At 35.4% G+C, this 27,677-nt stretch overlaps 1 protein-coding gene across 1 annotated transcript in view; it reads left to right on the plus strand.

Annotated features, from left to right (window-relative positions):
• Positions 1-27,677, plus strand: part of timm50 (translocase of inner mitochondrial membrane 50 homolog (S. cerevisiae)) — a 41,027-nt gene that overhangs the window by 4,894 nt on the left and 8,456 nt on the right. The window contains exons 4-8 of the mRNA XM_051129701.1: positions 6,650-6,671; positions 16,427-16,485; positions 16,573-16,692; positions 22,467-22,571; positions 26,040-26,138. Coding sequence (XP_050985658.1) covers positions 6,650-6,671; positions 16,427-16,485; positions 16,573-16,692; positions 22,467-22,571; positions 26,040-26,138 — 405 coding nt within the window. The remainder of the gene's footprint in view (positions 1-6,649; positions 6,672-16,426; positions 16,486-16,572; positions 16,693-22,466; positions 22,572-26,039; positions 26,139-27,677) is intronic.

The following is a 27,677-nucleotide window of genomic DNA, read 5'->3' on the forward strand; positions in this document are numbered from 1 at the left end:
TTGCCTCATTGCTATTATATATGCATTTGTATTGTAATTTTAAAGGCTATTGTTCGCTTAGGTCTATTTTTAGTACTACAAAAAATATATATAATTATCCGTTACTCAATTAATCGTCTGAATACTCGACCGATTACTTGATTAACAAAATATTTGTTAGTGACAGCCCTGTAATAAACATCCATTTTTTTTTTTTTGGTCGCATTTAATAATCTAGGCGAACTGCAGTTTATATACTGTTGTTCAGTTGTTAATTCATGCTTGTTAAACATAATACATTTTGAAATGGTATTCGTATATGCAGGTTAATATGTATGAATTTAGGTTCATGTTAATTAACACATTAAAAGCAGTATTTATTTTTAGCTTGTGATACCTGATGCATTTGTGAAGTTAAAAAAAGAGGAAGTCAAAATTGGTTGCCTTGGTGTTGTTAGTTTAAACAAAATGACCAAAATGTCAACCTGTTTTGTTTACTGTCCTAATTTGAAGTATCATGTAAAGCACTTAACTGTTTGTAGTAACCACTACTTAAAGTTGCTAATAAAATGGTTGGCAGATACTCTTGAGAAAAGTAAATGCATGCTCGGCAGAATGAATAAACAGATATGCAAGTGAATAAATAAATGCAAATGCTTGTTTAATTTAAACACATGAAAAAATGTACTCTTTGGAGAACTAAAAGTATGATTAAAGTTCATTGTCACAAAAGGACAAGAATTTTATGCCATATGTGGTTGAGGTTGATATCTTTCAAATCTGTGTCCTGTATTTGGACACTTAAGATAAACCTACAAATTTATGAATGTCATTTTATTATCAAATATATCAAACCCAGTGGCTTTTATTTTGAAGAAAGTTATATCGTAAACAATGGTACTATTTGTTTCCTTTGCTAGTTTGGTTGCTGCAAAGTAGATTAGTTTAAAGATCAAATAGTTTGCTGAATATTGAATTTCTCACATATTTCCTCTGCAGTGTGAGCTCTATAAATACATTTGCAGGCACCTTTTTGGTCACATAAGGGATTGCCAGCTCTCCTAACCGTGGGATTTGGACCCAACTGTTAAGGTGTTCATTTTCAGACCTCTTTGGTTTAGTGTCCACTGCGCAGACACACTTTTCACAGCACACTTGGTGAGATCACAGGTGTCATTTCATTGCCGCTGTGCTCTATAAACCACACACCTTTCGAGCTCTCTTTAAACTGCGGCATGTGCTGGGCTGAAGGTGTGTGCACGGGAAAACCGCTTGTTTGCTGGTTCCACCTCTCCTGGTCTGCTTTCTTCACTTATTTCAAAGGGCACACTTTAACATGTGTATGCGACCACATAGGAGACAAATGTGAAGTGTGCCAGACCCTTTGTTGTAAAAATTGTCACCTCTGCCCGCTTCAAGTGGATGTCAATTAGGTGACAGTGTGGGACTGGAAACCTGGCTGTCTTCCCATAGACAGGCTTTTGTCTGTCTTTTTTGCCAGGAGGACAATTCAGAGTCGTTTACTTTTAAATGTAAGACAGAAAATGCTTAGTTTGGTACTATTTTATTTTCGACGTTTAAAATATATTTTTACTTTTTTTTTTTTTTTTTTTTTTTCTTCTCAGAGGTGTTGTGTAAATTGCTTTTAAGCTTTTTTTAATGTTTTTTTTCCTTTTTCTTTTTTTAAACCGATTTATTTATTTTCCAAGGGGTTGTGCAAATTGCTTTGAACTTATTTTTAAATACAGTACCTTTCATTTTTAAATACAGTACTTATTTTTAAATGCAGTACCAGTTGTTTTTTTTTGTTTTTTTTTGAAGTGTTGTGTAAATTGCTTTGAGCTATTTATTTATTTATTTATTTTTTACCATTTTAATTATGTTTTGAGGGGTTGTGTAAATTGTTTTGAGCTCATTTTTAAATAAAGTGCCCTTTTACTTTTTCTCCAGAGGGATTTTGTAAATTGCTTTGAGCTTGTATTTATTTACCATTTTATTTATGCTTTGAGGAGTTGTGTAAATTGCTTTAAGCTTGTTCGAACTTTTTCATTTTTTTGCTTTTGCTTTTTTAAGGGGTTGTGTAAGCTCAGTTTTAAATAAAGTGCCTTTTTATTTTATATATTTTCCCTCAGAGGGGTTGTGTAAATAGCTTTGAGCTTTTTAATTTTAATTTTAATTTATTTATTTACATACAATTTTATTTATTCTTTGAGGGGTTGTGTAAATTGTTTTGATCTAGTATTTATTATTTATTTATTTACTTTTTAACCATTTTATTTATTTATTCTTTGAGGGGTTTTGTAAATTGCTTTGAGCTAGTATTTATTTATTTAGTTTACCATTTTATTTATTTATTCTTTGAGGGGTTGTGTAAATTGCTTTGAAGTTATTTTTCAATAACTTCTTTACATTTTTGTATTTTTTTTTTTTACCTTATTTTAAGGGGTTATGTAAATTGAGCTCATTTTTTTAATAAAGTGCCTTTTTATTTATTACTTATTTGTGTAAATTGCTTTAAACTTGTTTTTATTTATTTATTTTTTTTTATTGTTTGAGGGTTTGTATAAATTGCTTTGCAGTTATTTTGAAATAACTTTTTTTAAAAAAACATTTTATTTATTTATTTATTAATTTTGAGGGGTTGTGTGTGGTAAACCTGTACCCTTTTACTGTTTTGTTTGTTTATTTATTTATTTATTTATTTTATCTTTTGTTCTGGAGGGCTTGTGAAAAACTGTTTATTTTATTTATTTATTTATTTTTTTTTTCATTTTATTTCATTTTATTAAACTGAAAGTGAAAGTTCGTCGGCTCAATCCAACAGTCTCAGGGCTGGAAAAAAACTCCACCATTTCTGGTCATGTGCCAGTATGATTGACATCAGCAATCATTTTAAAACAATGCGTTATTTTCCAGACTCCTAGACATTTTTGGCTGAACTGTCCCTTTAAGGGCTTACCTTTCACAACAGTGTGCTACGCGTAAAGGCTTGAGGTGTTTCCTCGGGAAGATTGCTGCCTCAAAGCTTGAGTTCCTCACACGTCTGTCACTGGAGATCCTGTGGGCTGTGGATCACTTTGAACGGACACACTTCTCAGGCAGTTGAGATGTCGTAAGAGTTGTGAATGGAGTGTGCCAGGCCTTTCAAAGCTGAGTCATGATTCTCAAAACACTGGCGAGACTTCACTCATTAGACTTCTCGCCAGAAGGTCTTGTCACCCTGCCAAAGTGTTTCGGATATTGTTCACACCTCAGACTTTTAATTATTGAATGCTTTCGAGAGAGAACGTTCAACCAGTTCAACCTGTAACGGTGTTTGGGAAAGCCCGCTATCAAAGGTTGTCATCTTGATTGTTTGTCATCTTTCACTGTTACATTTGACATGACCACACATTTAATTGATTTATATACTTGCAAAATTACTGTCTGGCTGCTGTAGTTTCCAGCGGGCAGTAACTGATTTTTATGCAAGAGTTTAGTTCAAGGACTATTTTGAAGGCAGAAACCTTCACCAAAGCCACAACCTTCAAACAGACTGTTTATCCAGCATCTGTCATGTGAATTTAACCTTTTAATAATGTCATACAGAAACGAGTGACTTGAAGGACACACTTAGCACAGGGTGCTAATGTTTGTTGTCTACACTTACAAGGTTTAATGACCCTTTTGGCTTGCTTGCCTTTTGGACAAGTGATCTCCCTAACTGGGCACACTTCACATGTAGTTAAGACCTTGTTGGAGATATATGTGGAGTGTGCCAGTCTTCAGGGTGCCATTTTTTTATTTTTTTATTTTTTTACAGCCAAAGGGCTTAACTGAAGGGCACTTAAGGGAGGTGACAGCGTGAGACCAAAGACTGAATCCTCTTCTCATAGAACAGAATCAAATTTTTATTGGTTCATATAATGACCATAAAGGCTGTTAGTTTTTGTGCTTGATTTTAAGGCTTTCTACTAAAATGTTCTTAACAGATTCATTTAAATAATTGTTCAAAAGGTTGGAGGCAGAAGGAGTTTTTTATATTTACTAAGGCTGCATTTATTTGATCAAAAATACAGTAAAAACAGTAATAATCTGATATATCATTTCATTTTTAATCACTCTTTACTATATCTTAAAATTGAACAATGTGTAATTTGTTCCTGTCATACAAAGCTGAATTTTTCAGCAGTTGTTTCGGTTTCAGTGTCACATGATCCTTCAGAAATCATTCTAATATGCTGATTTTGTGCTCAAGAAACATTTCTTGATTGCTTAATTTTTTTGTTCAGTGCTTAATACAAAAGAACACAATTAATGTTTTTTGTAAAACATTTTTTTTTGTCCTTTCTGTATGAATGTATGGTATGTTATGTATGTATGTATGTATGTATGTAATGTGTGTATACACACACACACACATATATTTATACCCAGAACCTATATCCACCTGGAATACTAATGTATGTTGAATAGCAGTGTGTTTGTGGGTAGACATGAATATAGTGCACTTTATAGAAGTTCACTTACAGAATAAAAATTTACAGATAATGTACTTACCCCCTTGGCATACAAGATGTTCATGTCTGTCTTTGTAAAGAAATTGTTTTTTGAGGAAAATATTTTTGGATTTTTCTCCATAATGTGGACTTCAATGGTGCCTGCGAGTTTTAACTTCCTAAATGCAGTTTAAATGCAGCTTCAAAAAACTCCAAACCCAGCCAAGGAATAATAGGTTATTTTCTAAAAAACAGTTTGTATACTTTTTAACCTCAAATGCTCATCTTGTCTAGCTTTGCGTGAACTCTGTGTATTCCGGGTCAATACAGTTAGGGTAGGTCTAAAAAACTCCCATCTCATTTTCTCCTCCAAGATTAGATGGGAGTTTTTTGACCTACCTTAAATGTGTTGACCCGGGAATACACAGAGTTCACGCAAAGCTAGACAAGATGACCATTTGAGGTTAGAAATTATACAAATTCTATATATATATATATATATATATATATATATATATATATATATATATATTTTTTTTTTTTTTTTTTTTTTTATAGAATAGATAAGAGCCTTCTTCCTTGCCTGGGATCATTTGAAACGGCATTGTGGATATTCAAACTCCGTTGAAGTCCACTATATGGAGAAAAATCCTGAAATGTTTTCCTCAAAAAACAATTTCTTTGCAACTAAAGAAAGAAAGACATGAACCTCTGACATGACAAGGGGGTGAGTACATTATCTGTAATTTTTTTGTTCTTAAAGTGAACTTCTCCTTCAAGTGGTTTTGGTTTCTCTTGTAACACAAACTCAAAACTTAATATTTTGCTTGCATGCTCATTTCCCTGAGTTAGTTCCATAACCATTTAGTTTATCCATTGCTTTTTTTTTTTTTTTTTTTAACTAAATGGCTTTAGTAATATAAACAACCATCTCTCCCTTTGTATTATGTCATCTTTACCTTTTTGCAAGCAATGACTGAAGCCTAAAGCTCAGCCAAAAATGTAAATTCTGTCATCATTTACTCATCCTCATGTCACTCCAAACCAACTTGTTGGATATTCTTTCCTCTGTGGAACACTTTGAAACATGTTGGGAAGTAGATAAGTTTGGTAATCACAGATGCCACAGATGTTAAATTATCCATCTAAAACAATTTGGAATGACATTAATTTTATCTGATTATTTAAAGTCTGATAAAGTGCAGAAATGTAGTTCACCAGCAGGGGGCAGAGTATGTTCTTCATTTTTTTTTAACAAGGCGTTGCTTTTCTTAACTCCACTTGTTTATGCTCTGTTTTCACTTAACATTTATAATTGAGTGATTTATTTATTTTTTTCATGTGATGATCAAGAAAATTTAGTCTTGAGTCGGAAATTTCTGCTTTCAGCCCAAAAAACATTTAGCCCTTTGTTTCTGCATATTGGCTGTGTGCAGTTTTGTCCAGTGGAGGGCGCCAGAGTGCGCAATGAATGAATAAATGCATGCAGTTGGAAAATGACAAGGTTTAGAAACGGCACTTTGCACCTTTTGTGAGCCGTCCCATTAGGCAGCATGTGGTGGTCCTTGGACCCCAAGTGGGGCAGAACCTGCTGACAGATGCAGCTGAATATTCATTAGTTTGGTGCTTATTGGTGGACTAATGTGTATTGTTTTAAAAGACCAAAGAACTATGTATTTTTACATTTAATCTCCAACAGTATTATGCAAAAAATGCATCTGAGGTGCTATGCTAAATAGTTAGATTTTCTGGATGAGGACGCTGTGGACCATGCAGGTTTATTAGATAACTAAGCTGAAACTTGAACTAAACATTAACTTGAGTAAAAAAACTTTTTAGCTAGCTGCCAAAGCAAAACTTCTCATTTTCATTTAGTTTAACATGATGTAATAAAATAAAGCTGAAATAATAATTTATATATAATATAAAAAATATATAGGTGCAAAACAAATACTGAAAGGAAAACAGAAAATAAAATGACTTGTTAGTCTAAAAGACTCAAAGGAGTTTTATCAAACTTATGACTGCTAATTTGTTGTATTTCTAGTTTGTATGCAAGCACTGCCTTCATATCCACATGTGATGACTTGATGTACCAGTGTGCATTAAAAACTTTTCTACTTGTATCTCACCTTTTTTTTTTTTTTTTTTTTTTTTTTTTTTTTTTTTTTTTTTTTTTTTTTTTTTTTCAGATTCCAGACGAGTTTGATAATGGTAAGTCCTCCTCTTATCTGAACACGTGTAAGCTCCTAGACAGTTATGAAATGATTTGGACATGCACTTACAAAGGCTTTTTTTTTTACACTGTTTTAAAAAGTAACCTTAACATAGCTATGTAATAACCTAAGCTGACCTGATGTTGTGGGCGCTTTACTCCTACGTACAGATGTCCATCTAATTGATAAGGCAATTTACTTTCACTTTAAGTGGGTTTAAAGACACTGAATGCAGTTCAAAGCTCAGGAGGAAGTTGACATGACAAAAATAAAGTAGAGGACTGTAGATCTTAAAGGGGTCATCAGATGCTAAGTTCACTTTTACATGCTGTGTGAATGTTAATGTGTGTTGGCAGTTTATGTACAAATCTACCCTGTAATGGTAAAAATCCATGCAGTGGTTTTTAATTAATCTGTAAAAATAATATTCCCTTTTTCAAATCGAGCCATTCAGCTTAACGTGTCTAAATGCGGCTAATGTAAACAGGCTCATCAGTCCACAGAGAGAAGAGAGGTGTGGGGCGAGCAGAAAGCAGCCTTGACTGGAATGGAATGAATTTTGCAGAGCTGATTTTGGCATGGTAGAAAGGGTTGTTTTACACTACCATTGAGAATTTTTAACTAAAGTATATTATAGACTTTTCATTAAGACCCTAAAGAATCATATCAACTTGTGGAAAATGGGCATCCGATGACCCCTTTAAGTCTACACGCATGAAATACTTTGCATTCAAAAGGACAGAGAATGACAGTATTGTTCGCCCCTTACACTTCCCTTTTTAGCAGATGAGGACCCTTCTGGCCTGCTTGTTGTGTGTTTGTTCACCTGTCAGGTGAACAAACATGGCACATGATGGATTTCTGGTGCCATGCAGCACCTTTTACACAGAGCCAGCGGGTGTCAGGCCACTTCACAATTAAATGTTTTATGGGACTGAGCTCCTGCACATGACTCCTGCAAGCATCAATCTCTCTCGCATACTCGAATTGGCTCTTAACCAGTGGCATGTGGTGCATGTGCCAGTTCATATTGGCAGTTGTTTTATTCATGCTGCATTGACTCTTAATTGTGGGTTATTGAATTATGAGGCTTATGCCTTGTATTTCCATTTTAAAGAGATCACATAAAAATAGAAATTCAGTCACCATTTAATAACCGCTATGTTGTTCCAGACCTGTTTGAATTTTTAAAGAATGTTCATTTTAATTTTTACATTTAATATCATTTTTTATTTATTTTTTAACTATGGATGCCTGTTTCTGCCTTTGAATAAAAAGTAAAAAACTTTTTAGCAACTTTTTATCTCACAATTCTGACTTTTTATCTTGCAATTGTGAGTTTACATTTTTTTAAAAGTCGGAGTTACGAGATGTAAATTTGCAATTCTGAGAAATAAATTCACAATTCTTAAAAAAAAAATAAAGTTGGAAATGCGAGATATAAACTTGGAATTGTGAGGGGGAAATATAATGGGGGAGTGGGGGGGGGGAGTCCGAATTGTGAGGAATAAACTTGGAATTATGAGGGGGGAAATAGTCAGAATTGCAAGCTATAAGCTTGGAATTGTGAGGGGGAAAAAGTCAGAATTGTGAGATATAAACTTGAAATTGTAAGGGGGAAAAAGTCAGAATTGATAGGTATAAACTTGGAATTGTGAGGGGGAAAAGTAAATTACTAAGTGAGGGGAAAGGTCAGATTTGCGAGGTATAACCTCGGAATTGTAAGGAGGAAAAAAGTTAGAATTGTAAGGTATAAACACGGAATTGTGAGGGGGAAAAAGTCAGAATTGTGGGGGGGAGTCAGAACTGCAAGGTATAAATGGAATTGTGAGGGGGGAAAAGTCAGAATTGTGAGTTATAAACTCAGAATTGTGAGGAGGGAAAAGTCAATATTGTGAGAAACTGAATTGTTGGGGGGGGGTCAGAATTGCAAGATATAAACTCGGGAATTGTGAGGGGAAAAAAGTCAGAATTGATAGGTATAAACCTGGATTTGTGAGGGGGAAAAGTAAATTACTAGGTGAGGGGAAAGGTCAGATTTGCGAGGTATAACCTCGGAATTGTAAGGAGGAAAAAAGTTAGAATTGCGAGGTATAAACACGGAATTGTGAGGGGGAAAAAGTCAGAATTGATAGGTATAAACTTGGAATTGTGAGGGGGAAAAAGTAAATTGCTAGGTGAGGGGAAAAGTCAGAATTGAGAGGTATAACTTCGGAATTGTGAGGAGCAAAAAGGTCAGAATTGTGAGAACCTCAAAATTTTGAGGGGAAAAAAGTCAGAATTGCAAGGTATAAACAGAATTCTGAGGGAAAAAATCTGAATTGTGACAACCTCGGAATTGTGAGGGGGGAAAAGTTAGAATTGAGAGGTATATATTTGGAATTCTGAGGGGGGAAAGTAAATGGCAAGGTATAAACTCAGAACTGTGAGGGGGGAAAAAGGTCAGAATTGTGACAGCCTCGGAATTGTGAGGGGGAAGTGGGGGTCAGAATTGCAAGGTTAAAACTCGGAATTGTGAGGGGGAAAAAAAAGTATGAGTTGTGAGATACGAACTCGTGAAAAAATTCACAATTACTTTTTTATTTTTTTATTCAGTGGCGGAAAAATAAATATTTATTTATTTGAGAGTGCTGTTCTTTTAAGTTTGGCTTCCTGTTTGTGAAATGGCTTGGGTTTTATGGTGATTTTATGTGATCATTTGACTTTGACATTTATAGCACCATCGAGTACAGATGTGCCATCTTCAGAGCATTACCATTAGTAGAGTAAAGGTAGAGACGCCACTTAACAGCAGTAAATGCCGACCACCTGCACTTTTTCATTCACTGCTGATGTCAGTTGAGATAGGAGTAGGCTGCTTTCGCTTCCTCTACGCGATTGCACGCTCTTATCATAATTATGTAATTAATTCCACACATTCCCTGAAGTGTCCTTTCCCCCCCACCACCTTGATTCATTACCTCCGAGCCCAGAGCTCTGCTGCTGTCCAACACTAATGCTCATATAGCTTTTAATGCTATAACGAAGGGCCATGATTACTTTAGGGACCGAGGTGAAACGCCTACTCCCTCAAGGGAGTGGAGAAGCAGGTTTTCTGCCTCCTGGGCCCATGCTCACCCTCCCTAACACAGCAGAAGGCCAGCGTGGGGATGAAGAGCGGAACCTTGATAGGCGCCGTCCTCAGGGAGAGGGGACAAGGCAAACAGGCGCGCCTCCAAAAAACCTTTTCTGCCTTGCCAAGTGACGGCATTCAATGGAAGAAGCATATATGCACATCGTGCACCAACCCGCCCCCTATCAAAACCTGCATCACTCAATTTGTACAAGATGGCAGTTGGCCAGTGGTATAGTTTATGGAGTCACAAAACTGTTGTTTTTATTAGATCACTTCAGCTAGTCTAAAAATAATTCTTTGTGTTGGTTTGTTTAAAAATTTTGGAAACCGCGTAGTTTCGTAATTATTACTGCTATGATGTGTGGAGTGAAATGTAACGACAAATTCACCCATCATATCAGCCTATCTCTGAAATGACAAGTGTAGTCTTGTTTGCGGTGGTACGATGTAGATTCAAATGTGTCGGGAGGAGGGGTTGTTTTGCTTAAGCTTAAACACACAAAGATTTCATCACCAACCGATAGCAACAACAATAATCAGGAAATAAAAACTGGAGTGTTTGTGTAACGCTCAGGTGTGGAAGCTCTGTTTTCATTAAAGGCATTGCATTTATTTGCATTAATTTAATTGCATTTATAATGCATCAATGTAATGCATTACCATACAGGTACTACTATTAGGTTCCTAAAAAATGTTACTGTATGCTCAGCTATTTTTTTTCATACACAACTAAGTAGTTCATACACTACCAGTCAAAAGTTTGACAATTTTTTTATGTTTTTTTTTTTTTTTTAAAGAATTCTCTTCTGCTCACTACACCTCCATTTAGCAGCAAATCAGAATATTAGAATGATTTCTGAAGGATCATGTGACTGGAGTAATGATGCTAAAAATTCAACTTTCAATTTTGAGGAAAAAAAGTCAGAATTGTGAGGTATAAACTTGGAATTGTAAGGAAAAAAACTCAGAATTGTGAGATATAAATTTGGAATTGTGAGTAAAAAAAATCTGAAATGTGAGATATAAACTCAGAATTGTAAGTAAAAAAGTCAGAATTGTGAGATATAAACTTGGAATTGTGAGGGGGGAAAAAAGTCAGAACTCAGAGGTACAAACTTGGAATCGTGAGGGGGAAAAATGTCAGAATTGTGAGATATAAACTCGGAATTGTAAGGAAAAAAGGTCAGAATTGCGAGGTATAAACTTGGAATTGTGAGGGGGAAAAGTCAGAATTGTGAGATATAAACTGAATTGTGAGGAAAAAAGTCATAATTGAGAGGTATAAACTTGGAATTGTGAGGGGGTAAAAGGTCAGAATTGTGAGATATAAACTCTGAATTGTGAGGGGGAAATTTCAGAATTGTGAGATATAAACTCGGAATTGTGAGGGGGGAAAGTCATAATTGAGAGGTTTAAACTGAATTGTGAGAAAATTCAAAATTGTGAGGTATAAACTCTGAATTGTGAGGGGGGAGTCAGAATTGTGAGATAAACTTGGAATTGTGAGGAAAAAAGTCAGAATTGTGAGGTATGAACTGAATTTCAAGGGGGAAAATCATAATTGAGAGGTATAAACTTGGAATTGTGAGGCGGGAAATTCAGAATTGTAAGGTATAAACTCAGAATTGTGAAGGAAAAATTCAGAATTGTGAGATATAAACTCAGAATTGTGAGGGGAAAAAAGTCATAATTGAGAGGTTGAGAGGTAAACTCGGAATTGTAAGGGACAAATTCAGAATTGTGAGGTATAAACTCGGAATTGTGAGGAAAAAAGTCATAATTGAGAGGTATAAACTCGGAATTGGGAGGAAAAATTCAGAATTGGGGGGTATAAACTTGGAATTGTGAGGAAAAAAGTCAGAATTGTGAGGTATGAACTGAATTTTGAAGGGGAAAATCATAATTGAGAGGTATAAACTCGGAATTGTGAGGAAAAAAAGTCATAATTGAGAGGTATAAACTCGGAATTGGGAGGAAAAATTCAGAATTGGGAGGTATAAACTTGGAATTGTGAGGAAAAATTCAGAATTGGGAAAAAAGTCATAATTGAGAGGTTGAGCGATAAACTCAGAATTGTGAGGAAAAAAGTCATAATTGAGAGGTATAAACTCGGAATTGTGGGGAGAAATTCAGAATTGGGAGGTATAAACTTGAAATTGTGAGGGAAGAAAGTCATAATTGAGAGGTATAAACTCGGAATTGTGGGGAGAAATTCAGAATTGGGAGGTATAAACTTGGAATTGTGAGGGAAGAAAGTCATAATTGAGAGGTATAAACTCGGAATTGTGGGGAGAAATTCAGAATTGGGAGGTATAAACTTGGAATTGTGAGGGAAGAAAGTCATAATTGAGAGGTATAAACTCGGAATTGTGGGGAGAAATTCAGAATTGGGAGGTATAAACTTGGAATTGTGAGGGAAGAAAGTCATAATTGAGAGGTATAAACATAAAAATTCAGAATTTTGAGGTATAAACTCGGAATTGTGAGGGGGAAAAAGTCAGAATTGTGAGGTATAAACGGAATTGTGAGGGGAAAATCATAATTGAGAGGTATAAACTTGGAATTGTGAGGGAAAAAAGTCATAATTGAGAGGTATAAACTCGGAATTGTGGGGAGAAATTCAGAATTGGGAGGTATAAACTTGGAATTGTGAGGGAAGAAAGTCATAATTGAGAGGTATAAACTCGGAATTGTGAGGGGAAAAATTCAGAATTTTGAGGTATAAACTCGGAATTGTGAGGGGGAAAAAAGTCAGAATTGTGAGGTATAAACGGAATTGTGAGGGGGAAAATCATAATTGAGAGGTATAAACTTGGAATTGTGAGGGGGAAAAAATCAGAATTGTGAGGTATAAACACGGAATTGTAAGGAAAAAAAGTCAGAATTGAAAGTTATAAACTCGGAATTGTGAGGGGAATTGCGACGTTTTGGAACTGTAAGGGGAAAAATGTCAGAATTGTGAGAGATGAACTCGGAATTATGAGGGGGAAATAAATTACATTTACACAGGAATAAATTATATTTTAAAGTATATTCAAATAGAAAACGGTTATTTTAAATGGTAAAAAATATTTCACAATTTTACTGTTTTTGCTGTACTTTGGATCAAATAAATGCAGGCTTAGTGAGCAGAAGAGGCTTCTTTTAAAAACATCAAAAATCTTACTGTTCAAAAACTTTTGAATGGTAGTGTATATGAAATGAAAGTAATTTAAAATGTTTCTCTTCAGGTTAAACATTTAATGTTACTCTAGTAGTCCATATTAGACTATTTAGGTTAGTGGGTCAGATTTGTTTATTAATCCTTGAGCACAAAAACCCTTCACTACTCAAAGCAAACAAACGGTGAGCTGTAGATGACCCAGGAAAACACAAGCATAGGCTTGGTGCTCTATCCACAGGACAGTTAGATCCCCATATGACAGCAACAAGAGAGGGGCTGCACCTAAAGACCACTTTTCACAACTGGAGAAAGGAGCGATTGACAGGGGGGAAAAAAGCAAGAGGCTCCCAAAGAAAGGGATGGAAGAAAGGCAATTGAGTAATGGCCTTTGGCAAACTATCGAAGCATATGCTAACCCAGTACAGGATTAAAGGAGGCCTTTGTTGTGTCCAGAGGCCTAGCCATCGATCTTCCTCTCCCTCCCTCCTTGCCTGAGACTCAATGGACATCCCTCCAGAGAGCCACAGGCCCTCTATGAAGCAACAATGGGAGTCCTCGCATTTACACTGACAAACAAGGTTAGCACAAGAGACTCTTCAAAGCGCGCCCAGTTGTTTCGCGGTTTTCCAGTGTCGTCTTGGATCAGTCTTGGTAACGGTTCTTGCAACTGTTCGACCTTTGTATTGATCTTGGCCGAGTGAGAGAGGAAGGACTTTTGTCGGGACAGATGTGTGCCAGGCTGGGTGGAGTTAAACAGACAATGTGGTCGATGTGAAGAGGATAAACTTTTTCTAGAATCCAAAGTAGAACAAAAAAAAAGGTTACCCTACACTACTGTTCAGTGTTAATTTTGACTTCCCAAATGGTCCCTCCTAAACATTTGTCTCATTTTTATTTTATTCGAGAACTATTTGTTGTTCAACAGGTGTTTTTTTTTTCTAACACATAAATCCATTACTTAACAAAAACAAATCTGTGATTCTGATACCATATATATATATATATATATATATATATATATATATATATATATATATATATATATAAATGGCACCTACTAACACCACCACTGTCTCACTTGCATGAGTGTGATGATGAGACGTCCATCTCGTCTCACTCATTAGTCTCAAGGGACAGCTTATTCCATTGAAGGCTGCCAACAGGCACATGCTCCCTCATAGAGCACAAACACTCCCCCTCCGAACTAATCAAACAAGGGAGAAAAGGAGGGAAAGGGCTTGAGTGGCCAGAAGAGAGGGTGTTTAAGCAGTTTATATCATCCCTCCCCCTATGTCTCCCAATCAGCCTCCTTCCTCGTGCTCTGATGTTGTTGACGGGCCCCCTTGGCGGGCTGGCTGCCTTAACAGACGCACAGCGAGCCAAGCAGGAGGCGCGTGGAACCTGTGTGCCGCCACTTTATCTGTCCTTTCTGCCGCTTGAGGTGGCATATGGCATGTGGCAACTGAAGGGAGCTGAGGCCCTGAAATGGGGCTAATAACTTTAGTTTGAATGATGTCTTGATGTTGTAAATTGTCTTGAAGTGGCCATTATTGTGGGATGTTGTGGTGTAACTGTATGTATATATATATATATATATATATATATATATATATATATATATATATATATATAGCTTTTTAAGGATTAGTTGACTTACGGAATAAACAATTCCTGATAGTTTACCCACCCCTATGTTGTTCGGTCATAGAGGTGACCATCACAAGATGTTCATGTCTTTCTTTCTTAAGTCAAAAAGAATTTAAGGTTTTTGACGAAAACATTCCAGGATTTTTCTCCATATAGTTTGCTTCAGTGGTGGACAACGGGTTGAAAGTCCAAACTGCAGTTTCAATAAAGCTTTAAAGGGCTCTACATGATCCCAGATGAGGAATAAGGTTCATATATATATATATATATATATATATATATATATATATACACACACACACACATACTTTTTAATCACAAATGCTCATCTTGCACTAGCTTGACCTCACACATTACGTAATTACACGTGTGTAATGTTGATGGAAGTACCGACTTAGTGTTTACAAAGTGAACGTGCAAAGAAAGTCACACACCCCTTACAAAAAAAGACATACGATGTCAGACGATTTTGAAGTTGGAGGAGAAAATGAGATGGAGATTTTCGCCCTATGCAATGCGTGATGTCAGAGATGCGCATCACAGAGCTAGTGCAAGATGAGCATTTATGGTTAAAAAGTTAATACATTTTTATGTTTTTAGACAATTACAGATCGTTTCTCTAGATAAGACCCTTTATTCCTCAGCTGGGATTGTGTGGAGCCCTTTGAAGCTGCATTGAAACTGCAATTTGGACCTTCAACCCACCGATCCCCATTGAAGTAAACTATATGGAGAAAAATCCTGGAATGTTTTCCTCAATTTTTAATTTCTTTTTGACTTTAGAAAGAAAGACATGAACATCTTGGATGACAAGTGGGTGAGTAAATTATCAGAATTTGTATTCTGGAGGTGAACTTACAGTTAAAGGAGAAGTTCACTTCCAGAACGAAAATTTACAGATAATTTACTCACCCATTTGTCATTCAAGATGTTCATGTCTTTCTTTCTTCAGTCAGTAAGACATTGTTTCTTGAGGAAAACAGTTCAGGATTTTTCTCCATATAATGGACTTCAGTGGTGCCCGTGAGTTTGAACTTCCAAAATGGAGTTTAAATGCAGCTTCAAAGTGCTCTAAACGATCCCAGCCAAGGAATAAAGGTCTTATCTAGTGAAACGATCTGTCGTTTTCTAAAAACAATTACAATTTATATACTTTTTTAACCTTAAATGCTCATCTTGACTAGTTCTGCTTGAACTCTGTTAGGGTAGGTCAAAAAAGTCCCATCAAAATTTCTTCTCCAGCTTCAAAATCATCTGACATCGCTGTGTTACTTTTTTTGTAAGGGGTGTTTGATCTTTGCATGGTCACTTTGTAAACACTGGGTCGGTACTTTTGCAGTGATGTAGGACGATTTTGCAGTTGGAGGTCAAAATAAGATGGGAATTTTTCAACATGCCCTAACTGTCTTGAACCGGAATACACAGAGTTCACGCAGAGCTAGACAAGACGAGCATTTTAGGTTAAAAAGGACATAAATTGTCAATTTGTTTAGAAAATGACCGATCGTTTCGTTAGATAAGACCCTTCTTCTTAGACTGGGATCATTTAGAGTCCTTTGAAGCTGCGTTTTAAAAGTTCAAACTCCTGGGCACCATAGAAGTCCACTATATGGAGAGAAATCCTGAACGGTTTCAACATAATTTCTTATTGACTGAAGAAAGAAAGACATGAACATCTTGGATGACAAGGGGGTGAGTTGATTATCTGTAAATTTTAGTTCTGGAAGTGAACTTCTCCTTTAATATTTGCATTTTATTTAGTAAGTGGAAGATAATCATTAATTTTATTCATCTAGCTTGACCAGTTTGTACTTTCTCTGTCCTCTAGATGTTCCTGTCATCCAGCAGCTCAGAAGAACCTTCAAATATTTCAAAGATTACAGACAGGTTAGAGGATACTGAAAATATTCCCCATTTATATCTGCACAAGGGAGAATCTGAGATATAAAATGTTCTCTTTCTGCTTTTCTGTAGATGATCATCGAGCCCACAAGCCCAAAGCTTCTCCCAGACCCTCTGCGAGAACCCTATTACCAGCCTCCATACACTCTAGTGCTGGAGCTCACCGATGTCCTCCTCCATCCAGAGTGGTCGGTAGGTGACAGCTCAATTAAAATAACCATGAGAGAAGCATTTGAGAATAGAGGAAAAACCAATGCATAATAATACTGTTAAAAAGTTTCAAAATGGGTCGATAAAATGTTATTATTATTTTTTTTTTTTAAAGAAAAAATTACTTTATTTAAATGGAGCATATGTATCCCAACTAAAAGTAGAGCATTTATAGTGTTGCATAAGATAGCTGTTTCAGATCAGTGCTGTGCTTTTGAACTTTCTATTCATCAAAGAATCCTGGAAAAAAAAAAACACTGCATTGTGGTTTCCAAAGAAAATATTAAGCAACACAGCTATTTTCAACATTAAGAGGAAATAATTCTCGAACAGCAAATCAGCATGTTAGAATCATTCATTCATCATGTGACAGTGAAGACTGGAGTAACGATGCTGAAAATTCAGCTTTGATCACAGGAATAAATTATATTTTAAAATATATTAAAATAGAAAGCAGTTATTTTAAATAGTACAAATATTTCACAATATTGCTGTATTTTTGATCAAATAAAGAGAATAAAGAGAATTCTTTTAAAAACATTAAAAGTATTTTAATAAACTTAAACTTTTGAATGGTAGTGCAATTTATAATATGTGACCACAAAACTAGTCATAAGGGTCCATTTTTTAAAAAAAATAAGCTTTCCATTGATATATGTTTTTTACGATAGGACAATATTTGGTCGAGATACAACTATTTGAAAATCTAGAATCTGATTGTCTAAAAAAAAAATGAGAAAATCGCCTTTAAAGTTGTCCAAATGAAGTTGTTAGCAATGCATATTACTAATCAAAAATGAAGTTTTGATATATTTACAGTAGGAAATTTACAAAATATCTTCATGAAACGTGATCTTACTTAATATACAAATGATTTTTGGCATAAAAGAAAAATTGATAATTGTGACCCATACAAAATTTTTTGACTATTGCTACAAATATACCTGTGCTACTTAGAGAAGTCCACTTTCAGAACAACAATTCACAAATAATTTACTCACCCCCTTGTCATCCAAGATGTTCATGTCTTTCTATCTTCAGAAGGAAGAAGGGTCTTATCTAGCAAAACGATCTGGCTTTTTTTTTTTTTTGGAAAATAAAGTTGTTGTTTTTTTTAATATACTTTTTAAGCACAAAAGCTCGTGTAGCACAGGCTCTGGGATGCACGTTCACGACGCTACGTACTATTGAATCGCGTCGAAAGGTCACGCGGAACGTAGGCGGAACTACAGACCCAGACGCGCAAAGACTAAGAAAGTGCAAGTAAGTTTGTAAATGCTGTTCACAGACAAAAAGGTACAACGATGTCCTCCTCTCAAGTTGTAGGAGAAAATAAGATGGAGTTTTTCGCCAGACTCAGTACACAGACGATGAACTTACACGTGATTTGTAGTAGTGATGGGAAGTTAGGATCATTTTACCGGCTCGGACCTTTGAGTCTCGTTCAGCAAAATGAACGAATCTTTTTGAGTCATTTTGTTCATTTTAGCAAAATATAATTAAATTGTTACGTGTTACTTCCCTAACACATCTACTGCTTACACAAACGTTGATCACACTACAAACAAGACAAAACTATAATGCTATAAGAAACAGAAAAGATTAATGCATGTGAGTCGTTCGGTCATCACGTGACAGCCCCATAAGAGGAACAAACGACTCGAAAAACCCGAAGACTCAAAACAGGTGAAGTAATTCCGGGACAGAATCTAATAGGATGTTGCGCATGTGCGACTGAACGAATCACTCCCTGAGACGACTCATTCTTCTCGAGTCACATTCAAAATGAAAGAATCATTCAAGAACGATCCATTACTGATTCGTAGCATCGTGGACACGCATCCCAGAGCCTGTGCTACACAAGCTTTTGTGCTTAAAAAGTATACAAATTTTTATTTTTTCAAAAAAAAAAAAAACAAACAAAGGACCGATCATTTTGCTAGATAAGACCCTTCTTCCTCGGCTGGGATCGTTTAAAGCCCTTTGAAGCTGCATTTAAACTGCACTTTGGAAGTTCAAAATCGGGGCACCAATGAAGTTAGGGATGAAACGATATCACATTTTTACAAACCGATACGAGTATTTTCATCTGTGTACTTGCCGATACGTGTACCGATACCGATGCCGTTTCAATGAAAGCGCAGTTAATTTGGAGGGAGGTTTTATTTTTTGCCTATAGTAAGGATGAATCCAAAAATCTTTAACAGAAGGCTATTCCAAGCCAAAAATATACACACCTATTTGGTTTTAATAAAAAAAAAAGGCAATGTCATCACTTTAGACAAAATGTAAACATAACCAGATAAAGAAAATGAAAAGTGCTGCATAGTTAACACACCCAACTTAACAAAAATGGAGCAGAACTATTACACATTAGCATTCGGTTACACAAAGTCTCAAAACAGCCTCCTGCTTTTAAGTACACAAACTTTCACTTAAACTATGTGGCACTATTCTACTATTAAACAAATCAACACACTATGTTGTTAAATGACTATTAACAAACAATGTTGCAAGAATATGTATATGTATATATATGTGTATGTATATGTCTCTCTCTCTCTCTCTCTCTCTCTCTACCGTTAAATAACTTATGCATTGCTTTACTTGCTTGTTTCTAACTACAAACTTTCCAGTTATTTTTCCATGCATCTTCGTCGCTCCGCGCTCAATCCACTCTGCGTGCTTTGCCTATCAGCTCGTGCGCACCAGCTATACACGCATTGATACTGAATGTTTAACATTATATTACTTGCATACATATACTTCATAGACATCCTTAATCTCTAATGACTCCATTCTGCTGTCTTTTGTTCTGTTGTCTGTGTTTCTTTGCCTGAATACACACTTGTCACATGCTGTGTGGTATCGGCATTTGGTATCGGGGCATTTTCAACGAGTATGAGTACGAGTACAGGAGCTCATTATCGGGCCCGATATCGGTATCGGTGCATCCCTAAATGAAGTCCATTATATGGAGAAAAATCCTGAAATGTTTCCCTCAAAAATCATAATTTCTTTACGACTGAAGACAGAAAGACATGAACATCTTGGATGACAAGGGGGTAAGTAAATTATTTGTAAATTGTTGTTCTGGAAGTGGACTTCTCCTTTAAGACTGGTTTCCAGGGTCACATATTATAAATATAAAAAAATATGTTTATAAAAAATTTTACCTTTACCATTAAAATAAAAAAATATATATTACTGCAACACAAATGTATGGTTGCCCTCTTGAAGCAAAACATGCAGAGTTTAGATTTGACCGTCCTTGGAGGTAAACTTTTTGTCGGTCTTTAGCTCCTAATTGCAGGCCCTGTCCTGTTCCAAACTAAACACAGCTGCATCTGCTTTTGTAGAATTTGTACATATTCTTGTAATGCACGGTGCTGTATAATGTTTATTTTTGTGCACTCAGATCCAGACTGCAATAAAGGGTCTCTATTTCATCGGTTTGAATTAGTATTAAACAACCCTTAGTCATTTATCAGTTTATTACAAACGAGCCTTATCAATTTCTGTTAATCATATGAGGCCATCTGGAACGCTGTTTTGGGCCAACCACCTGTCGCCTCCCTTACCTGTTCCCTCCTCCGCTCTGTTCCCTCTACCTGGCCAGCTGTGAGGGAAGGGCCACACACAGGTGACAGGTGGAGCATAGCCGAACTGTAACCTGACACACCTCAGCAGACTGTTACCGCGGCGCATGGCACAGTGATTTTTGTTAAGCCTCAAATGAAGCTTTGTCTGAGACTGTACTCTTACTTTTTGGGTTTGTCTGACCATGTATATTCAGGCATAGGCGTTTAGTGCCACATAAAAGCGCAGTTAAAATATCGGTTACTCTAAACGATACAAAAGTAAGGGCTCGATCTCACAGCACAAAAGAGTTTGATGCTTAAATACAACTTGCTTGACTAAAGATATATATTTAGCACAATCAATTGACGTGAGAAATGCTTCTTTGCTCTGCCTGTATTCTACAAACTGATGACTGCAATACTCAGCCTCATGTTTTCCAGTAAATGACTGAGAAAGGCTGTCTAATAGCCTGTTTGTTTAAAAATGTATTCCAGATGCGACGTCTAAAGATGTTTGAGATTAAATAGCAACACTCAGGAAATCTGAAACACCACCTATGAGCTAAATACGTCATAGATGGCATAAGGAGACTAGCAGTGGGCTGCTAATGGCAAAAATCTGTTGCATACTATTTCCTGTTTGTCTTATTTTAACAAGAAACCGCATTAAAAACTACTTTGAAAGAGAATTCAATAGCTTAGGGTCAGGAAGATGTTTTTTTTGTTGTTGTTTTTATTCAAATATGTCTCTTTTGTTCTCCAAGGCGTGTTTATTTGATTTAAAAATACTGGTATTACGATTTGTTTTCTATTTGAATTTATTTTAAAAAGTAATTTATTCCTGTGATACAAAATTGAATTTTTAGCAGCCGTTATTCCAGTTGTCAGTGTCACGTGATCCTTCAGAAATAATTGTAATATGTTGATTTACAGTTCAAAAACTTTATCATCAATGTTGTTTTAATATTTTTGTTGAAGCAGTTTTTTTCAGGATTCTTTATTAAAAATAAGATAATATTTGAAATAGAAATCCCTTGTAAAATTGTCTTCACTGTCACTTTTGGTCCTTGCTGAATTAAAATATTAACATTTCAAAAAATTGTGCTGACCGCAGACATTTGAAGTGTAAATGTACATGCAAAATGACCAGTTAATAACATAAACACTAAATTAAAAAAAAAGATAAATAATTTTCAAAATATTCTGCTGTTTAACTGTAAATAAAAATATATACACTACCGGTCAAAAGTTCTTGAACAGTAAGATTTTTAATGTTTTTCAAATACGTCTCTTCTGCTCACCAAGCCTGTTTTCTATTTGAATATATTTGAAAATATAATTTATTCCTGTGATTTAAAAGCTGAATTTTTAGCATCATTACTCCAGTCACATGATCTTTCAGAAATCATTGCAGTGTTCTGATTTGCTGCTCAGAACACGATTATTATTATTATTATTATTATTATTATTATGTTGAAAACAGCTGAGTTTTTTTTTTTTTTTTTTTTTTTTTTTTTTTAGGTTTCTTTGGTGAATAGAAAGTTCAGAAGAACAGATATAGAACTCTTTTGTAACATTATAAATGTCTTTTGATCAATTTAAAGCATTTTTGCTAAATAAAAGTATTAATTTCTAAAATTTCTTTCCCTCCAAAAAATTATACTGACTCCAAGCTATTGAACGGTATAGTGTATAATGTTACAAAAGCTTTTTATTAAGTATTGATGATAATCATAAAAATAATAAATGTTTCTTGAACAGCAAATCGGCATATTAGAATGATTTCTGAAGGATCATGTGACACTGAAGACTGGAGTAACGATCCTGAAAATTCAGCTTTGAAATCACAGGAATACATAACATTTTCAAATATATTCAAACAGAATACAGTTATCTTAAATAGTAAAAAAAAATGTTTCACAATATTACTGCTTTTGCTGTATTTTGGATCAAAGAAATGCAGACTTGGTGAGCAGAAGAGGCGTCTTTAAAAAAAAACATTAAAAATCTTACGTTTTAAAATCTTTTGACTGGTAGTGTAAATATTATAAAAGTTCTTAACTATTAAAATGATGTTAATGAAAATTATTCTGCTTTATAACATTTATTCTAAACCCTATTCATAACCCTAATAAACATGTAAACTTGTGTTTTATTGTTTTCTGGCTTCTCTAGTTGGCCACGGGCTGGCGTTTTAAGAAAAGGCCTGGTATAGACTACCTATTCCAGCAACTGGCCCCGCTCTACGAGATAGTCATCTTCACATCAGAGACGGGCATGGTGAGTTCCATTGGTGGTGAGGATTGACTGTTTACCACAATAATGCAAGTGCAAAGAGCTTGTTGTTTGTTTTTGCATTGACTGTTTCAATTGCAGTTGAAAGGAAAAGTTTCTTGAACCCTGCTTAACATTGAACCTGCCTACAATAGATGCTATTTTGGGTACAGTGGCACACCTACTTGTCTGTTGATTCTACAAACACAGGCTTGTGGTCAAATATAACATTTCCTAAATGATGCATCAGTGAGACCTTTGTGTTTAGATTTAGTCTGCAAGTGTTTGTGTGTGTCTGTTGTGGACTGTTGGGGTGGCACACTTGTAAAGTCATGCAAATGATCCTTGTTTTGATTGAACAGCCATTTTGCTGCCGCTGTTTTGTTTTGTTTTTTTCTAATGCGTGCGAATGTTAATTCAGCTTTTCAGCAGTGTAAAAATGGCCCATCCAATATCTTGATGCTTCATGTTAGAGCTAGCATTTGTAATTCACGCTTTTGACAATATTTGATGCAGGGTTCGTACAAGGTGCTTAAAGTAGTTAAATTTGACTTTTTGAAATTTAAGGCCTGTAAAACCCTTGAAAATAGAATATTTCTGAAGAGTTACTTAAAAAGTGCTTGAATTATTGAAAGACAATGCATCTATGAAATGTTTCAATGTTTTAATAAGCACATATCTTTTCTCACAAAATTCACGCAATTAAAAAAAAAAAAACTTTTTTTTTTTTTTTTTTTTTTTGCCTATTTCAGTTAATGTCATAAAACTATTGAGCTAAACCAGTAGTAGTACTGACTGTGTCGTGTAAACGTGGCTGAAGACGCAAAAAGAGGAACGAATGAACCAGATCAATTCAGGGAGTCGTTAAAGCTGGAACAGCTCCGTTTGATTCAAACTTGTGACTTCTTTTCATTTAAGCGATTCACTAGCAAAAAACTGATCAAATCAGAAAAATCATTCATTTTCCAATTTCGACATCGCTTGTAATGATTATAAATACCATTGTGTCGCAACATGATTCACTGTTTCGAAGCGAATCATTTGATTCAGATCGGGCTTCAAATCATGTATCACAAATCATTTGATTTAGATCAGGACTTTGGAGTGAGTTTGTGAATAATTTGTCACAATTAGTCCTTAGCTTGGAACTGCGTATTGCGAATCAGTTAATTTAGATCGGAACCTCAAGCTGTGTATCGTGAATCGTTTGATTTAGATCGCAGCTTCGCGTATCATGAATCATTCGGTTCAGATCGGGCTTCAAATCGTGTATTGTGCATCAATTGATTTAGATCAGAACCTCAAGTCGAGTATCGCAAATCATTTGATTCATATCGGAACTTCGCGTGTCGCGAATCATTTGATTTAGATCAGAACTTCATTGTGGGTTCTTGAATCATTCCGCGAATTGAGTGAATTGCGATCTATGCTCCGAGGCCTGATCTGAAATTATGGTTTGTGAATCGGGACTTCGGAGCGGGATCGCAAATCATTTGACTGAGATTGGAACTTCGTGTGTCACAAATCATTTGATTCAGATTGGGCCTTCAAATCGCATATCGCGAATCATTTAATTTAGATCAGGACTTTGGAGTGGGTTCGCCAATCATTTGACTTAGATTGGAACTGCGTATTGCGAATCAATTGATTATAATCGGAACCTCAAGTCCAAGTATCGCAAATCATTTGATTTAGATCGGAACTTCACGTATCACGAATTGTTTGATTCAAATCGGGACTTTGGATTGGTTTCTTAAATTATTTGATTTAGATCAGGACTTTGGAGTAGGTTTGCGAATCATTTGATTTAGATTGGAACTTCATAGTGGGTCCTTGAATCATTCCGCAAATTGAATGAATTGTGATCTGAGCTCCGAGTCCTGATCTGAAATGATGGATCGTGAATCATTTGATTTAGATTGGAACTTCGCGTATCACAAATCATTTGATTTAAATCGGGACTTTGGAGTGCATATTACGAATCATTTGATTTAGATCGCTAACTTTACGTATCTCGAATCATTTGATTCAGATCAGGACTTTGGAGCGCAAATCATTTTATTTATATTGGAACTTCATAGCAGGTTCTTGAATCATTCCACAAATTGAATGAATTGCGATCCGTGCTCTGAGTACTGATCTGAAATGATGCTTTGCGAATCGGGACTTCGGAGCGTGGATCACGAGTCATTTGATTTAGATCAGGACTTTGGAGTTGGTTCACGAATCATTTGACTTAGTTTGGAACTTCGTATTGCGAATCAGTTAATTTAGATCATAACCTCGAGTTGTGTATCGCGAATCATTTGATTTAGATTAGAATGTCGCGTATCACAAACCATTTGATTCAAATTGGGACTTTGGAGCGCATATCGCAAATCATTTGCTTTAGAGTGAAACCTAGGAGCGTGGATTGCGAGTCATTTGATTCAGATCGCTGATCTTTTTTTAATTTATTTATTTAGTTTTTTAAACGGTAGAAAACATCAAACCATAAGTGAGATCTCTGATCTCTGAAGTCATTGAAGTAGTGCTTGAAAAGTCCATGAAAGTTGTGGAATTTTATTTTACTGTATCTGTACGAACCCTGTCGATGACTAAATATGATATTATGAGTAATGTCTTAATTCCACTATATTATGTTTTAAATTACTTATATTACTTAGTTGACCCAAAAATGAAAAGTCTTTCATTACTCACCCTCATGTCATTCCAAACCCATAAGACCTTTGTTTGGAACAACATGAGGGAGAGTAATGACATTTTTAAAGAAGTAGTTCACCCAAAAATGGAAAATTGCTAAAAAGCTACTCACCTTCAGACCATCCAAGATGTGGAGTTTGATTCATCCATTGAGATATAGAGTAATTTAGCATTACGTCACTTGCTCACCCAATGGATCCTTTGCAGTGAATGGGTGCCGTCAGAATGAGTTACAGCTGATTTTAAAAAAAAAAAAAAAAAAAAAAAAAAGAAAAACACAATAATCGACAAGTAATCCACACAAGTCCATCAGTTAACATCTAGTGAAGTAAAATCCATCATATGGATTCTCTATCCATAATATTGCTTTCTCCAGTGAAAAAGTTGTTTTGTCTGAATCAGGAGAGAAATATGCACAAATCATATTTTGGCTAGATGTGATGGTTTGAAGTTAAAACAACGTGATGGATTTGATTCTTAAAGATGTTAACTGGTGGATTGGTGGATTATCGTGATGTTTTAATCAGCTGAACACATTCTCATTCTGACGGCACCCATTCACTGCAGAGGATACTTTGGTGAGCAAGTGATTTAATGCTACATTTCTCCCAATCTGATGAAGAAACAAACTCTCCTACATCTTGAATGACCTGAGGGTGAGTTAATGTTCAGCAAATTTTCATTTTTGGGTCAATCTCTCAATTTAAAATGTTTTATAATGTGCATGAAAGATTCCTGAACACCCAATGTTGTATGTTTGTGTGTGCGCAGACGGCGTACCCCTTGATCGACAGTATAGACCCTCAAGGATTTGTGATGTACCGGCTCTTCAGAGATGCCACACGCTACATGGAGGGCCACCATGTTAAGGTAAACTTGGCAATCTGCTAGTCTATACATCTGCTTCTCGATATCATGCTTTGTTGGTAATGTGTGCAAACTCGCTCTCAGTATTTAGGACACTTCTCTGTTCCTGTAAACAGTGTCCGCCACTTACCGTAAAAAATTCAGCTGTCTGGTATTTCACCCCAACATGGCCACGAGTCTTTTGAGTCACAGTATTTGAGATGCGCCGTATGTTGTAAAAAAGCTGAAAGATAGACGCTAGTATGTTTTCTTGTACAGATGTTTATATAGTTTATTTTCACCGCAGTCCACACATTCTGGGGAAACCCATTCATAGAAGTGTGAAGTTTCAAAATGTGTTCATTCCCATGCTGCAACCCTGATTCACAGTTAGCTAACTTCCTAATTTCTTACAAATGGTTCTAAGTAAAGCTCCTCCATGTGTATGTAATATAGTACGGTCTGATCTTATTGCTCAAGATCCCTGCCCTGTGGGCCCCCTTCTCCTGAGTGACCCGGGCAACATTATGGCGCGATGCCCCCCGTGTCTCTTCTGCATGCCGTCCTTCTGTTCGCCCATTGATTTCCCCACTGCTATGTCCTTATTCTTTTTTCTTTTCTCAACAGCCCAAGACAATAGCAGTTTCTTCCCCTCCTTCTTTCCTCCTTCTCCTGTCTCTCTTCTCAGGCCTCATTAACCTTCTGCCCCCTCCTTTTTCCTTTGTTAGGCCGGCCGTCGTTACCTAAGCTTTCTCCTCATTAGGCTTGTAAATGGTGCACAACGCTTAAGATCAGATTTGCAATTGCATTACAGTGTGCAAATTCAAATTCGGTTTTAAAACCTTTGCATGCATAATCATATTACACTGTCTCATATTGCTGGAGGGAATTAATAATAAGTATCATATTTATTATACACTACCATTCATAAAAAAGAAAGTTTTTTTTTTTTTAAGGAAAAAAAAAAAATATATATATATATATATACACACAAGGATGCAACAAATTGAACTAAAATACAATTCATATTTTTTTAAAAAGAAAGAAATACTTTAAGAAAAATTTTGCAGTTTTTTTTTTTAAGAAATAAATACCTTTTTTTTAAGAAAAATAATTTTATTCTACAAGAACGCAACAAATTGATCAAAACTACCATTCAATATTTTTTTTCAAAAACGAATACTTTAAGAAAAAACGTTATTCAGCAAGAATGCAACAAATTGACCAAAACTACAATTGAAAAGTTTTTTTTTTTTTTAAGAAATTAATACTTTCAGAAAAAATAATTTTATTCAGCAAAAATGTAACACATTGATCAAAACTATTATTCAAAAGTTATTTTTTAAAGTTGTTTTTTTTTAATAAATGCATTCTTACCTTAAAGGGGGCATCAGATGCTAAGTTCACTTTTACATGTTGTTTGAACATTAATGTGTGTTGGCAATGTATGTACAAATCTACCCTATAATGATAAAAATCCATGCAGTGGTTTTGAATTAATCTGTAAAAATAATATCCCCTTTTTCAAATCAAGCCGTTCTCAGATGACTGTCGTTGTGGCGT

This window comes from Labeo rohita, chromosome 15, assembly GCF_022985175.1.
Source record: "Labeo rohita strain BAU-BD-2019 chromosome 15, IGBB_LRoh.1.0, whole genome shotgun sequence".
NCBI lineage: Eukaryota > Metazoa > Chordata > Actinopteri > Cypriniformes > Cyprinidae > Labeo > Labeo rohita.